This window comes from Brassica napus, chromosome C4 (assembly GCF_020379485.1).
Source record: "Brassica napus cultivar Da-Ae chromosome C4, Da-Ae, whole genome shotgun sequence".
NCBI lineage: Eukaryota > Viridiplantae > Streptophyta > Magnoliopsida > Brassicales > Brassicaceae > Brassica > Brassica napus.
Window position 1 is genome coordinate 24,362,116 of NC_063447.1, and position 16,313 is coordinate 24,378,428.

General features: G+C 41.1%; 2 protein-coding genes across 2 annotated transcripts; one reads left to right on the plus strand and one right to left on the minus strand.

Moving 5' to 3' along the window:
* Nucleotides 1-1,513: 1,513 nt before the first annotated feature.
* Nucleotides 1,514-3,599, plus strand: LOC125585731 (lactosylceramide 4-alpha-galactosyltransferase-like). Its single transcript, XM_048755362.1, has one exon. The coding sequence runs from the start codon at nt 1,520-1,522 to the stop codon at nt 2,834-2,836; it is 1,317 nt and encodes a 438-aa protein (XP_048611319.1). The 5' UTR covers nt 1,514-1,519; the 3' UTR covers nt 2,837-3,599.
* A 144-nt stretch (nt 3,600-3,743) lies between these two features.
* On the minus strand, nt 3,744-5,391 carry LOC106371486. Its single transcript, XM_048755363.1, has 3 exons — nt 4,911-5,391; nt 4,431-4,633; nt 3,744-4,115 (listed from the first exon to the last, which is right to left on the minus strand). Exons 1-3 carry the CDS (start codon nt 4,998-5,000, stop codon nt 3,866-3,868), a joined length of 543 nt encoding a protein of 180 aa, XP_048611320.1. The 5' UTR covers nt 5,001-5,391; the 3' UTR covers nt 3,744-3,865.
* Between the last annotated feature and the right edge of the window lie 10,922 nt (nt 5,392-16,313).

The following is a 16,313-nucleotide window of genomic DNA, read 5'->3' on the forward strand; positions in this document are numbered from 1 at the left end:
CACGCCTGGACAGTAGCTTGCCCGTGTCACTAGAAACAATCAAACAACATATAACAACACTCTTTAAATGAATAGTTTAGTACTAATCTTTCGCACTTACTAGTAGTCTTTCTCTTTCGCCATTTTAAATTGATATTTACATATATGATACATATAGGTATTCCAAATTATTGTTTACTTTATTATTCAACAAACAATTATCATCACATTCACATAAGATAAAGTTGCACAAACACAGAGATTATAAAAACTTCTTTTCTTATTAGATTTAGAAACTCTCTCAAAACTAAACCTTTCAATGTGTTTCTCTTGATCATATGGAACACCTCTCCATTAGACCCATATTTATATGAAAGACAATTCCGTTTAACATGTGGGATATGGAAAACACAAACCTAACCTAAATAGAAACTTCCTTTTCCTATTTCTAGGTTTTCTTATTGTGTTTATCTTAACATATTAAACATCTAATAATATGTTAAGTTTCCACAAGTTTTGAATTATCCAACATTTACCCCCTTAATTCCAACTTGAATTAGGGAGATCAATTTCTTGAACTCTGATTAAGCTTCTCATTTGCTTGAACTTAATCATCAAGTAATCCTCCTTCACCACACCATGGTATGCGAATCCACCCATTGAATTCACATCTTTCTCAAGGTTAGACCGGATGCTCTCCTCGCTTCCGTACCGCTTCTTCTTAGAATCGGCCTGGTTCTTGTATAACCTTCTCCTGACCTCTTCACTTAAGTTGCGATGAGTCTTGTGGCTTAAGCTCACTGCGACGATAACTCTGGTCACGTCCGCCATCTTGCGTACGTGAGCTCTGGTAAGGATGTCGGCCTTCTGCTCAACACCCAACAATTTGATCTCTGGTTCGTCTTCAGCCTTTGAGAACCTTGACTCCATTGGTATGTTCGTTGTGCTACACGCTTCCACCTTTGTGTCACACACTCCTACGTGAGTCGTGTTACACGCTTCCATCCGTGTGTCACATACCCGTGTATATTTAACACCAGCCGATCTATCCACATGCTCACACGTCTTGCTTCTTGTGATAGAATCCACCTCAGCTGCCATAGCTTCAAATCTATTCTCTTCACCGAATAGATTGAACTCATGTGAGGCAAGCTCTGATACCAATTAAAGTTGCACAAACACAAAGATTATAAGAATTTCTCTTCTTATTAGATTTAGAAACTCTCTCAAAACTAAACCTTTCAATGTGTTTCTCTTGATCATATGGAACACCTCTCCATTAGACCCATATTTATATGAAAGACAATTCCCTTTAACGTGTGGGATATGGAAAACACAAACCTAACCTAAATAGAAACTTCCTTTTCCTATTTCTAGGTTTCCTTATTATGTTTATCTTAACATATTAAACATCTAATAATATGTTAAGTTTCCACAAGTTTTGAATTATCCAACATAAGACATAACACCCTCTTGTCCTAAGAAATACAAAAATCTCTTATTCTTTTTTTGCAAACATTGTTTGAAGAAAACACAAAAGATGGAAGAGAGCAGAAGAACAGAACAAGCTGTGTTATTGCAGAGCTTGAAAAGGTTGATCGTCTCTTTTGTTTGTTGTCTTCCGATGTCTCTTCTAGGTCTTCTTATCATGCTTCTCTTAATCTACAACAGTTTCTCTGTCTTCTGTCTTCATCTTGATCTAGTCCCACCAATTAAGTCCACTCCTTCACTTAATCATCACCAGGTTCTTCATCATCATCCGTCAGTATCATTACCATCAACAGCAACACTGACATCATCATCTAAGTCAGATTCTTTGTTGTTGCTTGCGGTGAAAGAAACCTCTTCAGGGTTCATACAGAAGCAGAACGTTTCGTCGACGAATGCAGAGAGAAGAGACGAGTTAACACCCGTGACGACACAGAAGCCACAAGGAAAATCAAAAGAGAGATTCAAGACGAGGATCAAGTCATTCTTGTATAAATCCTCATGTGAGTCCCTGTTCTTCATGACCTGGATCTCCTCCATCGAATCTTTTGGAGATAGAGAACGTTTCACAATAGAGAGTCTCTTCAATTCTCACCCAAATAGCTGTTTGATCTTGGTCTCAAACTCACTTGACTGTGAGAGAGGAACAATAATCTTGAAACCCTTTACGGACAAAGGGCTTAAAGTGCTAGCGATTACACCTGACTTCTCTTACATCTTCAAAGACACATCAGCAGAAAAATGGTTTGAAAGGTTGAAGAAAGGAATGTTCAGTCCTGGAGTGATTCCATTTGAGCAAAACCTCTCTAACCTTCTAAGATTAGTCTTGCTCTACAAATTTGGAGGAATCTACTTAGATACGGACTTCATAATCCTCAAATCTCTCACCAATCTCCACAACGTAATCGGAGCACAAGCAGTTGACCTGGTTACAAGAAAATGGAGCAGGCTGAATAACGCTGTGCTCATCTTTGACAAGAACCATCCTCTGCTTGAAAGGTTCATCAACGAATTCACAAGAACCTTCAACGGTAACAAATGGGGGCACAACGGTCCCTACTTAGTATCAAGAGTCGTTGCAAGAATCAATAGTTCTTCATTGGAGTTGGGATTCTCTGTTCTTCCACCATCTGCGTTTTATCCAGTGGATTGGACTAGAATCAGAGGATTTCACAGAGCTTCCACGAATGAGAGTGAGGCGAATTGGTCGCGCAAGAGACTTATGCATTTACGTAAACATAGCTTTGCTGTTCATCTTTGGAACAGAGAGAGTAAGAAGCTTAGGATTGAAGAAGGAAGCATCATTCATCGACTCATGTCTGAATCTTGTATCTTCTGTAATTCTTCTTCTTTACATTATAGTTATTAAAAAAAATGTAGAGTAAATTTCTACAAGAGATAGAGCTACACACAAAGTATATGAAAAATTTCCTAGTATATCATTTTTTAAGTTTTTGTCATAAAAATTGGCTCCAATGAAAAAAATGACCAAAATAAGTTAAACTTAGGGGTTAGAGTTAAGGGGTGAAGTTTTGTGATAAGATTTCAAATTAAAAAAAAATTAAAAATTAAAATTAAAATTAAAATTTAAAAATTAAAATTAAAAATTAAAATTTTCAAAATAAAAATAGACTATTTTAGTATTTTTTCTTTGAGCGATATTTTGTGACAAAAACTAAAAAATAACTATTTGAGAGAATTGACCAAAGTATATTCTGTGTGTGTGTTACATATTTGCTTATCTATCTGCCCTTTTGAGGAGGCGTACAAATAGGCTATGCGTAGTTTGTGTACATCAGAAGTCTGGTTCTGTGTACATAAACAAAATCTTCAAGAACAAGTAATCAAGAGACGCAAACCGCAACAACTTCCTGTTCATTAAGTGTCGCGTGACCTTCTATCTAAGACTTGCGACTAGCACAGGTCATTCGTTTTGTTGTCGCAATATTGATTCTGCGACTGGTTGTAAGTAGCTGATCGCAGTTTGTTGCTGTCGAGCAACTGATAAAATCGTGATTAAAAATTATTTTATCAGTCGCTCGACCAATTACAGGTCACGATGTCAACTGGCTGAGAAAAATAGTGATTAAAAATTATTATTTTTTGTGTCAGACAACTGATCGCATATCGCAGCAGTCGGAAGAGCCTGCGAGAATGAAACTAAAAATATTTGGTCGCAGGTCGCGCAACATGTAACAAACATGATGAACAACATGTAAACATTCATGATCTTAGTAGCAGGTTGTGCCTGTGTCACACATAAACGAACAGCTTAGTAACTGAATCTATTTCTCATAGACATGGAAGAAGTACACATATAATTCATACAATATGATCACAACAACAATGGTCTAAAGCTTTTCTAATTCTAAATCAACTATGAGGGTGTCTGTAAGTTCTACAAGCTACTCATACGAATACCCGGATCTTTAGGAACCTCAAAGTCTTTGGCCCGTGTCAAGCACACGTAGTAAAGTTCGGAGACAATCCCTGTGAGAATTATGAACGCAGCTCCAGCACCAAACACGCCTTTCCTTACTGATCGACAAGAAGGAGCAGTGTTCCCAAGGTAGACACGGTACTTTGTATGGTAAGAGTTTTGCACAGATCCCGCAAATAAACACACTTCTGCTATGAAGAAGAAGACCCTGCAACAATTATCCTTATTCAGTTGAAATATTTGACATTTATAAGAAGCAGAGATCAGAGATATTGTTTGAAGTTCACCAACAGTTTCTGCAACTAGAGCAAATTGAAATTGAAGTTTTGCCATTGTAAGACACTAAACAATCAACCATAGATACATGAAACCTGAGGGAAAGTTAAGTTATTTGATCTTAGAGAGTTGTTGAGCGAGTAGTTATGAACTCAAGGAAAGTTTAGACTAAATCTCCATTCTAATATTTGATGATATTCTTCATCATATCTAGAATCTGCAAAAAGAGAAGATAATTTTTTTTTACCAGGTGGTGATGAAGAGAGGAATAGCACAGGATCTAGACCCACTTGGTGTCAAGGCTCTTCCACAGCATAAGCATCGGCTCGCCACCATCATGAAGAGCTGACTCGCTAGTAAGATCAAGAAAGAACCTATTCCGAGACCCGTTGCTATATCCTTCTCATAGACACAGTAGCTTGAATCTCTTGATTCATTAACAACTTGCCACTATCATCAACATAAAGCAACACAAACAAAAATTAGGAAGAACACAATACAAGAACCACAAAGCAGGACAAATCTCCATATTTCACAAATTAAACATTTGAAGGGTTTCTATTCATTCGATAAATTTTGGCCCAAAGTTTTCAGCTTTCTATGAAGCTTAATGAGAATCTAATACAAAACACAGAAATTTTCACAGCTTGAAGAAACACTTAGAAGCAACATACACGGAATAACAATAATCTAGTCAAATTTACGAGTGAGAGAAAGGGAAACTAACGGTGGTTCTTCGCTGTTCCGCAGCAACGGCAAGACCAAAAGCTATGAGATCAAAGACGAACACTACAAACAGTAGCATCACGGAAGCCATAGCAGTCGAATAAATCAAAATCTAAACCCACAAAGTTTCTTCCTTTTCATCTACTTCTACTTCATCGACAAACAAACCCACATTTCGAGAAGAGGAATATTTTAGGAAGTTTACAAGATTCACAAAAATATATTTTCTTATTACTAAATAACTCATAGAGCAATTTGCACACAAAATATATAAAGATTCAATAATTTGCGTGAATGGAAAAACATGTGGTCCACACTCCAAGCCCAACTCCTACCAGCGAGAAAATACTGCGATGTCCCTATAACTTCTTTCTTTGACATTACGAACTAGAGTAGTTGCGCAATGATTATAAGCTTGTAATCATGAGTAAAGCTATACACACACTTCGTTTATATTTGTGTACTCTCTCTCTCTCTCTCTCTCTCTCATGTTATTCTTTACACATTTTTGTTTATCTCTTGCATCTCTGCATGTCCGAATCTCAGGTTTTTTTTGTATATTTCAAAAAAAAAAATCCAATCCAATCCAAGGTGTCTTTCTTTAAGGTGTTCATATTAGAACCGCTGTCTCGTCCACTGCTCTCCATCAGATTTTTTAGGTTTACGGTAAAACAAATCTCCTTCTCGCTTCATGCTCCATAAAATGCTTCCTTTAAAACCATCACCATCCACCGCCGCCTCCTGCTATATTACTGTCGCCAGGTATCATTGTCGGTGGGTCAGTTCAGGAGACATAGTTGGTTAAGGATAAAGTACTCGAGTCGTGTTTTTTTAGTTTGTTACCATAGTTCTTGAAAATGTTTTTCATTTTTCTTTAATGATGTAATTTGTGAAATAACCTGTGAAATAACCGGTTAATGGATTTTACTTATCTTTGTTTGTTATAGTTAGCCGGTTAGGAAAACAAACACATGAAATATCATAATATAGAATTTTATAATATACTAATGCAATATATTTATTCGGCTGCATTGTATAACAAACTTATAATGTATACCAGATATCCAGTTATCTCCAGTAGTTGCTGGTTATTTAAATTAGTGGTCGGTTATCTTTTGCCTCTAGTAATATAACACATATGTGTCTCTATTGATATATCTATAAACATACAATTATTAGGTTATTTCCAATAGTTGCTGGTTATTTAAGTTAATGGTCGGTTATTTAAGTTAATGGTCGGATATATCTATAAACATACAATTATCCGGCTATAATCATATATCAAATAGAAAATTATTTACTTTTTTGATTACAGTTATTCGGCTACATATGGTTTCTCGATTATCGTTATCCGGCCACATACATTTTTTGATATAGTTATCCGGTTATAATGATACATCAACTGAATCGATAATCTTCTTGTAATGAGCTGGAAGGCGAGCAACTGAGACGAATTATATGAAATGTGCTTCTTCATGACATCTTGCATCTGACTGAATGAATCACGTAGTTCATCAAAGTCTATGTGTTAAGGAATAATAGGAGTAACACGTACCTATAACATAAAATACATGAAAATATGAGTTAGACGGCTATTTTTTTAAAATTCATGTATATTTCCCTTGTTATCCGGTTTTTAAACGTGTCTTCGCAAAATACAACATTTTAAAAAAATGAAAGGCTAATTTATAAAACTCATGTCCAACATCTTGTTATCCGGTTTAGATATATTATGATTAACAAAAGAAAAGAAAAACAAAAAAAGTTTGAATGTGGGAAACACTTACGTTGTCGGAAGCATCAAGGAACGTCGCGTTGGCGGGATTTGGGCCTGGAGTGTGGCTCCAGTGTGTCTAAAATATGCCTTAAATCGTCAGGTTTGTGGTAAGGGGTGACTCTGAGGCCAACAGGTTCCACACCGGCAGCGAAAAATCTGAGAAGCAAAATTGACGGACTCCATTGATGCTTGTGATACAGAGGAAAATATGGAAACTTGAAATAGAAACGATGAAGGAAGAGTGTATGAGAAGTGACATTGACAACGAAGAAACACAAAAATGATCGACAAAATGCTCGATAGATAATTCAAAACTATCAAAATTTGAACGAACATTGATTCACAACGACAAAAACACAAACGGATTAGGACAAGTTTTACGGGAATGAACTTACAAAGAATCAAGAGTACAGAATCCAGTGAGACTTGACTTGGTTATGAAGGGTTCGGACGGAGTAAACAATGCTGTTGGGAATGATGAGAGAAGTTGTGATTTTAGAGAAATAAAATGTGTAAAGCCGTGTATCGGTTATAGTGATAAAAGCAATTACTCTCTCTCTGCAGACAATTTTTGTCACGCGGGATATATACATAAATTTGTTTTGTAGATGAGTTAGGCTTTAGAGCATGCGCAACGGGAATTCTTAAGTCGGAGTCCTTAAAAAAAAAATAATTAAATAATCAGTGGACTCCACCAAAAACTAATGATTCAATCATTAAAATTTCTAAATAAAAACTCTTTCTTAGTGAATCCTTGCACTATTTGCGGGTCCCCACGACTACGTGGCGGCCCGTGAATGGTCATTTTTTTAAAAAAAAAAAAAAAAAATCCAAAAAATCCAGGATTAATCCGAAATTCCCTTGTCGCTAAAGACTTCAATGAGTCTCACCGTTGCGCATGCTCTTAGGTTGTATAATAAGAATAATAGGGGTACATGGGTCATTAAAAAAAACATGTAAGCATAAAAGGTAGAAATCCATCGATGCAAATTATCAAGTTATGTTTGTATATGGAGTGCAATTTCTCTAACTCATATTTTAAAAAAGTTACTTGAATATTTTTCTGGTCAAAACTACCTTTTTGTATAGTTGTAGCAAAAAAATTAATTGCAAAATTTTCCTTTGCCAGAAAATAAATCAGATCTGTTTAGAAAATTAAAGAGAAAATTACTAGAATAGCACAGAAAAATTGTTATATTACTAGAGTATCATAGAAAAGTTTTTAATTACTAGAATATTTTTAACCCATAGTAAATTACACTAAAGACCCTTGTTTAATTTTTTTTTAATTGAGAGTAATTTTAATTATCTATGCCACGTCACTAAATATGTAATCCACGTAATTTAAACGGTGATCAAAAGAGAGGGGTTTATCAAACACCACAAGTTTCTTTGTTCTCTTGATTAAACCCTAACACATTGTTGTTTCTCATCTTCTGTTACAGTTGAATCTGTCTTAACTGATATCGTTTGCGTCGTTGTTGTCGTCATCTTCGTCGAAATCGTATTCTTCTTCTCCGAAATCACCTTGTTCGCAATCTCCCGAAATCTTCTTCTACGGTATGGTGTGACTGAGTATGATTTATGATGTGGCTGTGTTTTATTTATGTTGTGTCTGAGTTTTATAATTTATGATGTGGCTGTGTTTGTTTTATGTTGTGTCTGAGTTTAATTTTCATTGCGGCTGAGTTATATATCATGTTCTGACTGAGTTAGGTACCATTTGCGGCTGAGTTAGATTATATGTTTTGGCGGAGTTATTTTTCAATTGCGGCTGATTTATAATCTATTTCGGCTGAGTTATATATGTTTTTATGATTAGATGGATGTTCCTAATGAGATTACCCTCCAAGACTTTACGCAGAAAGGACTTCTAATATAGAAAATAAAGAGATTAATCACAGCTGCCATATGGGAGAGTTCCCTAATGTCAGAGAAGCAATAGGACGTGATGTGTGGGATCACCTGAAGGAGTTTCCCGTTGGAATAATTGCTAAGCTAGCTGATAGCAAATTTCTGTGGTCTAGTAGAACTGTATGATCTCACTCAAATTACCCTGAGCAGTGAATTACTGTCTCAGATAAGATGTTCAATTGTAGTACTTAGGGATCGAATCCACAAGGAGCTAGAAAACCTAATAAATCTAATCAGAGTGATTAAGCTAGGTTGATTATGTTTAAATGTAAATAGCAAGTTGTGAGCAAGGTAGTTAAGCTCGGTTGGTTTGATTGGGTTTTTGACACTTAAATGAAATAGCTAGACTTAGGGTTTCTATTCAAGTAATCATGATTATAATCCTACAGATGCTTAACAGTTGTATGCATGATATTATAGAGCTCAATCACTTGAGAACAAACCGATCGGCGTTCGCTCTCCAGGTTTGTCTATTGACCAGATCTAATGGTCTCAACAGTAGGTCGGACCAATTAGAAAATGTCGATTGATGATTCTAGAGGAATATTGTTGGGGTCAAAATCGGTCACGACGAAATCAACGTTTGAAACTTCCGAAGAAATGTCCTCTTTGAAAAAAGAAGTAAAATTCAAAAGAAAAGAGAAGTGGAAGAACCTAAATCGAGATTCGTAGCAATTCCGAAAATGATTCACACGATAAGTCTTCGAGAAAGGTTACCAAAGGCCTCGGACAACGGATCCCGAACAGCGAAACACCCATCGTCCAACTCGCCGAAGGGGCGAGTTGGATCGAGTAAGCCGTCCAACTCGATCGTATAAAACGGCAACGGTTTACTGAACACCTCGAATTGCCTACGCTGTATGAAGAATCTGAATGTTCCTCGGAATCGACGTCGTTTTGAAAGCGCTCTTTCTATAAAATCGTAAAAACGCCTAAGTCAGAAAACAGCCCGAAAGGGCCCATAACGCGGCTAGAAGCCCACCTACGATTTTATACGAAATCAAGCCCAATCGTTATGATGGTTTATCTTTTGTTATGCAGAAGAAGATAAATGTCAAGTTCGGAGGATAAATATGAAGTTTACAAAGATGTTTCAAATATCGAAGAAAAATGGAATATTTCCACGAAGTGATAAACTTGACCAAGGGTAGAAAGAGAAAAAGCAAACCGCCTCTAGAGGAGTATATAAGGATGTCGAGGTTGAAGATGCAGGGGGACGCAATTTTTTTACTTAGAGCAAAACTTAGCATTTAGAGCAATATGTAACTTTTCGTTTTTGTTATCGAGCTGCGACTCAACTAGGTTTTTTCAGTCTTAGGTTGTTAGAACTAGGAAACTCGCCGACAGCTCTTGTAGACAAGACTCTTACCTTGTTGTAACGCTCATACGCAGATTCGGAATAAGACACCCTTTGCTTTCTTTTTCGATTCTCATATTTTATTTCGTTTGTATATTTCGTGTTCTGATTGCTTGGAGTGTGGTTTAGCAAATATCCGGGACCTCTGGGAAATAAGAGTTTTCCTAACTTTCCTAAGTCAACGGAAATCATCAGTGCGAATTTCGGTTCCCACAGTTTGGCGCTAGAAGGAGGGGGGGGGGGTACGGATCAATCTAACTCTCAGCCACCGACGTTCGGTCAGACATGTCAGCTGACGATCTCAATAACCAACAAACTCGTGACGGCAACACTGCCGACGACAACGTTGAGTATACTTCAGCAGCGAACGTTACCGCGGTTAATGTTAACACCGCAGCGTTCAAGGAGGTCCAGAAGATGTTGTCGAGTTTCGAAAAGAAGTCACCAGAACGGGACAAGGCCATGAGTTCTCTCGCTAAACAGGTCGAAAACCTAACAGCGAGAACCACGGCTGTTCTTCCGCGCGGAACAACCCGAGTCTGCGGAAGAAGACTGAATTTCGCGACTCCTTCTGACCGGTCCGGCAACACGCAGGGGAAAACATTCGGGTAAAACCTCGACGAAATCATTCCTGCGCCAACACGGAATAACCCAGGAGATCTTCCCCCTATCGTGGAAGACAAAGAGGAAGGAGAAATCGGGCGCGTCGATGTGGATTCTAGCAGTCAGTCCGAACCTACGGATGAAGACGCAGACGTGCATCCGCGTCGTACAAGGAGCTGTGCAGCTCAAGACGATTCCCAAATCGATAACCCTATGACCGAAGAAAAGGAAGCTATCTTCTGGGACGAATCAGAACACTCGCGGCAAACATCGACAAGGTCGGAAAATCTGCTAGCGAGAAATCCGAGATTCGCGATCTTCGCGATCATCTCATGAAAATGGCTGCAGAAGTTAGAGCAGTGAAATCTCAGATCCATCACGCTACTAACACCGCACCCGAGATCGATCAACTGCTCGAGGAATCTTGAAAAACACCCTTCACTACTCGCATCACCGGAACTAGGGTTTCAGATCCTGGAAAGATCAAGGTAACACCTTACGACGGTACAACCGATGCAAGGGCACATCTACAGGCTTTCCAGATCGCGATGCCAAGTTTGGAGAAAGCGACATAGACGCCGACGAATGCCGCCTATTCGCCAAAAACCTCCAAGGAGCAGCACTCGAGTGGTTCTCTCGTGTGAGGAGAAATTCCACCGAAAGTTTCTGCCAACTCGCCTCAGAATTTCTCAAGCAGTACTCCATGTTCATAGATCGACAAACCTCCGATGTAGATCTCTTGAGCATGTCCCAGGGAGAGGACGAATCTCTCCGCGACTTCATACAATGGTTCAAGACTGTTATGGCTAGAGTCAGTGGAATAAGCGACAAAGTAGCCGTAGACGCGCTCCGAAAGACGCTCTGGTACAAGTCGAAGCTCAGGAAGTGGATAACTTTGGATAAACCGCGTATGATCCAAGATGCGCTACACAAAGCCACAAACTACATAATCATCGAGGAAGAGACGAAAGTCTTGTTGCAAAAGTAGAAGCTGACAAAGACATCGTCAAAGTATCCTGAGTCGGATCAGAAGTCTAAAATGAAAAACCCTCGGAAACACAAAAACTTCCATCACAGGGAAGAAGAGACCCAAGGAGCGCATAACTACGCCATCAACTCCTGATCGGAGCAAGGCCGGACGAGGGGCAATACATGGACACGTAATCCAAATTATGACTAGAACGCCTTCTGCGACTTTCACCAGGCCCGCGGCCACTCGACCGTAAACTGTAAAGTTCTCGGCGCTAGGTTGGCCACAAAGGTGCTCGCGGGAGAACTTGCCAAAGTGTCTAGCGAAAAAGATCTCGTCCGCGATTCAGACCGGCCTCCAAGAAATGAGAAGCCCCCTCAAACGTAGAACTCTCTCCAAGGGAACCAATCGGGAGAAAAGCGTGGGAGGAGGCATGACGAGGGGGGCAACGACAATAGTCGCAGCAGAGTCAGTATGATCATCGGGGGATCGCAATACTGCAGCGATACTGTCTCTGCAATCAAAGCTTATCAGCGCAAGGCCGAGACAAGCAAAAATTCACTAACCTGGTCCGCTCCTAGTGACTTCCTGAAAGGATCGATCACTTCCGTTGAAGAAGAGGCCGGCGGGATCGACCAGCCCCACTGCGATCCGCTCGTGATCAATCTCGTGAAAAGAGATCTCGAGGTCGCAAGGGTTCTCTTCGACACGGGTAGCACGGTCAATGTCATCTTCCCAGACACTCTCAAGAGGATGAACGTCGAGCTAGGAGAAGTCGTACCATCGCCCAAGCCGCTAACCAGTTTTGAGGGCACGACGTCAATGAATCTCAGATTGATCAAACTGCCCGTTGCTGCGAAAGAAGTCACGAAGATTGTCGACTTCGCAGTCGTTGACTACCCGGCCATTTACAACTTCATCATGGGCACGGCTTGGCTAAACGCCAAGAAGGCAATCCCGTCAACTTATCACTTAGGCATCAAATTCCCGACTAATAACGAAATTGCAGCGATCTGGAGATGCCATACACAGTCATGACGTTTCTTCCTTTCCGATCATAAGCTAAGGTAAATCACTACCACCGCAATGGTGAAACCCAAATGGGCGAAGTTAACTCAGGCACTAACTGAAAATGCTTCGGAAAAAGACAGTCCAGAATCGTCTCCTTAAGCAACGACCAAGAAACAACCAGTTTCAGAGCCCAACGCTTCAACCCAACCGCAGGAGAAAAACCGGGTAGAAGACGTCGGTCCTGCAACTAAGGCGATCGATGCAAACGCGATAACCGCGTAAACACACTTTCACAAACAGCAGAACTACGAGATGGCTTGATCCCCGAAAAAGGTTCATAGGCAGCTCATCGAAGGACGAGTTCAGCTATCCCCCCTCTTCAAATGGGCGGGGGGGGGGGGGGGGGGGGGGGAGTGGGTGCATATACAAATAATTGTATATTCCTGCTTTCTGAAATATTTGTCTTGTACTCAATATTTTTGAAACTTTTTCGGTAATAAAGACTTCGTTGAAATCTCTCTTATCTCGAGAAATAGCTTGTTTTATTTTCGGAAAACATCCGTATCAAAACGATTATCATACGAACCCAAAAAACGGAAACTCGCGAAAAATCGTCCCACCTCAAAACATATCAACTCCACACTAGCTTATCCAACAAAGAAACTTCGTCGCATCAACTAAAGCATTTACGGAATCAACAGATTCCGCCAACCCGAAATACTCTTTCACAAACATATCTCGGTCGCACCGTCAATTTCGACTCCCGACCGGAACACGAGACCCCGATCTCAGATACTCAAAATATCATGAATAGTATGTTTTCGAAACAATAAAGTGAGACATCGCCTAGATCTTCGAAAACATGTTCTCAATCCGTTTGCGACTATAAATTACAAACTCTCGTCGATTGGCCCCGGTGAGCACGTTAGCCGTCCTAAACAAACGCATTTAGATCCATCCTAAGGATAAATCCTCTTGCTTCCGACTAGGATAAATAGCGCGCTTTAAAAGAAATCCGAAATTTCGGTCAGCACTTTCGGGAGAATTAAAAATTGTCCTCGAAGAGATGCTCGATTCCTACCATAAAAGTTGTTAGGGGATTTTTGTGTAGGACTTTTGTGAGTACCATGGAACGATGGACAAGGCTTGTGTTTGTATTGATTTCGTATGTGTTTGAGAGAAATAGACTTGAAGAGATGTTTTATTAGATAGAACAAGCTGGAACTACAATGATTGGCGTATAAACCCTAGTTCTAGCCGCCTAGTTATAATCTCTAAGTCTCGAAGTGTCGATCCCTTGATCTAGGGTTTAGGTTCCCTTTATATAATCTCCTTAAGGCGGGCCTTAGTCGGTTAGAGTAGGTTAAACTCTTCCATATTCGGAAATATGAAAGGTTATCCTTATCGGAAGTTTTCCTTTTTCCGGGGGAAGGGGGAGGTCCTGGGGACCGGACCCGGAGAACTCCATAGTGGGGAACCGGGGTTCCTCTTAGCGGGGACCCAAAGGCCGGTGTCCTGCCTGGGGTCTCGAGGAATTCAATACCTGAGTATTTTTCCCAAACAATTTTCCCCTTATTGCTCGATTTCGTCATCGAACTCGGGGAATAACCTGTGAACTCAAGTCAACCGGAGTTGCTCATTCTCAGCAGGCTTCCCTTAGGCAGGATATCGCTCCAGTAATCCTGCGATCCCGGGTTCCACTCAGGCCGGAACCACTCTCTGAACCCGGGGGAGGACCGGTTCCCTTTCTCTAGACCGGGGTCTGGCGCTACTGAACTGCTGGTTTCTTGTCGGAGATGGGAAGCTCTGGGCCTCTGATGGCGTCTTGGAGACGGTGGAGCCTGGAGCTCTGATCTTTCCTGAGGAGGAGCTGGTGTAGAAGCAGGCCTTGATGCTGTCGTAGCTATTGTGGAGAGATTTCGGATGAATTACGGGTTCCCTAGAGTCTTTAGGTCCTCGTTTGTGATGAAAAAGGGAACGGCCATGATGAAGCCTCAAAATTCGCTCCCTTGCGTGGCGTCCTCTTTGTGGTGCGTGGGAATCTTCCTAGGGTTTACTACCCTTCTTTCTGCTCTTGCCGCCTAGCGGCTTTCCAACTTTCCTATTTTCTTTCTCTCTCTTAGCATTTCTCCGTGATCTTCGTTCGTTCAAGCTCAGTTCTCCATTACAGGTATTATCTCTCTTTCACACTCTCTTTTCTCTCGACTTTTTTCCTCCAGATTCTCCTTTTAGATCTCTTGGACGAAATCCAAGCCCGATTTTGCCATAGACTCTTTTTCTATAGGCGGTAGGGTTAGGTCAAAGAAGCAGAGATCTGGTGCTGGTCCGTCAGAATCGATGGACTCCTCTGGTTCTTCGCTAGATCTTACCGCGGAGGTTGAAAACCCGAGCCGCGCAGTCACCGGCGTTGCTTCGCCGTCTCCGAGGACAAACAGGTTTCTCCCGGTGGGCTCTCTTTCGTCAGTAGGAGTAGAAGAAGTCGCAAGCTGGCGGGTGAAGTATCACCTTCCCGACGATGTCCTCATCAGAATCCCGGGTCCCATAGATAGGGTCTCGGACTTCGAGGCATATGAGGTCCCTGTGTACGAGGGATTCTTTGAGTCAGGCTTCAGAGATCGAGTTCCTTCGCTGGTGGCGAAGCTGTCGGAAGCGTTGGAGATATTCCCGGGAATTCTGATAGCCCTGCAAAACCTAGGTGATCTCGAAGGTCTCACCATTGGGGTTGCCGAGGTTATGTACTCACATGCTATTACCCCCTCGAATGGTGGGGAACAGAGATACCATTTGCACCCTCGCGGCGGAGAGCTTCCTGTTCAGGAGGACGCGAAGAAGGAGAGAAAACGTCTCCCGGTTTTCGACGGTCACTGGACTGAGAAGTTTGCTTTTATGTACCTCCCGGGTTTCTCCATTGTTTGGTGCACAGCTGGTGGGTAATAAAAGTCGTGAGGGTTGTTATTGTCATATGAGATTAACGATTCTTGTTTCCTTTTGCAGATATTCCGAGTGTGGATCCTTCTTTGGGAAAGAAGACAATCAAGCAGGTATTGGAGCTCCCCATCGAACGTCGTCAGGTCCCTTTTCTTGTGAGAAAAGAAGCCTTGGAGCATTGCAGCATCTGGGTAAGCTCTGATCTCTCAATTTGTTTACTGCGAACTGCTCGCTGAGATGTATTAGTGCCATGCTTCAGGTAATATGTCAGGATCCAAAGGTGAAGAGGCGTTGGCAGAGTATAAGAGGGCTTTGGAAGTCATGTCGGCGAAGAAAGCTGCTCCTAAGAAGGCTACCCTTAGTGAGAATGACGATGAGGTTCAGTTCATCAAGAGCAACAAACGCCAGGCCGCGACTGCTCTAGCTTCTTCTTATAAAAAGAAGTCTAGGGCTTCGGGATCTACCCCGAAGGTTTCTCCGTCATCGTCGAGCGATCCAGCCACGGTTTTGGCTAATCTCAACACTAAGGTGTTTCCATTGACTCCGGTGGTTCTTCCCGAGGGGGATTCTTCAGCCTCCATCCACTTCATCCAGGGTGATCTCCTCCAGGTAATACGTTATCCTCCTTTTTACTTCTTTTGGTATCTCGTTTTTTACTAACGATCAATTCGTTTTTGCAGGCGATGTCCCAGCTGTTCCATCTTGGTGAGAGGATGGGTGATCATGCTTCACTTAAGGCTGACCTAGCTGAGTTGACTTCCCAGCTGCGTGAAGAGAAGGATAACGTCTTGGCCAAGGAGAAGGAGATCAAGGCCCTGAAGCTTAAGGTGAGGAACCAAGATGA

Bases quoted from the DNA above. Each gene is read 5' to 3' on its own strand.
- LOC106371486 (XM_048755363.1), bottom strand. From the start codon at position 5,000: ATGGCTTCCGTGATGCTACTGTTTGTAGTGTTCGTCTTTGATCTCATA. The intron at 4,634-4,910 runs GTTAGTTTCCCT...TGTTGATGATAG, and splicing joins CGGAACAGCGAAGAACCACC to TGGCAAGTTGTTAATGAATC. The intron at 4,116-4,430 runs GTAAAAAAAAAT...TAATTGTTGCAG, and splicing joins CCTCTCTTCATCACCACCTG to GGTCTTCTTCTTCATAGCAG.
- LOC125585731 (XM_048755362.1), top strand. From the start codon at position 1,520: ATGGAAGAGAGCAGAAGAACAGAACAAGCTGTGTTATTGCAGAGCTTG.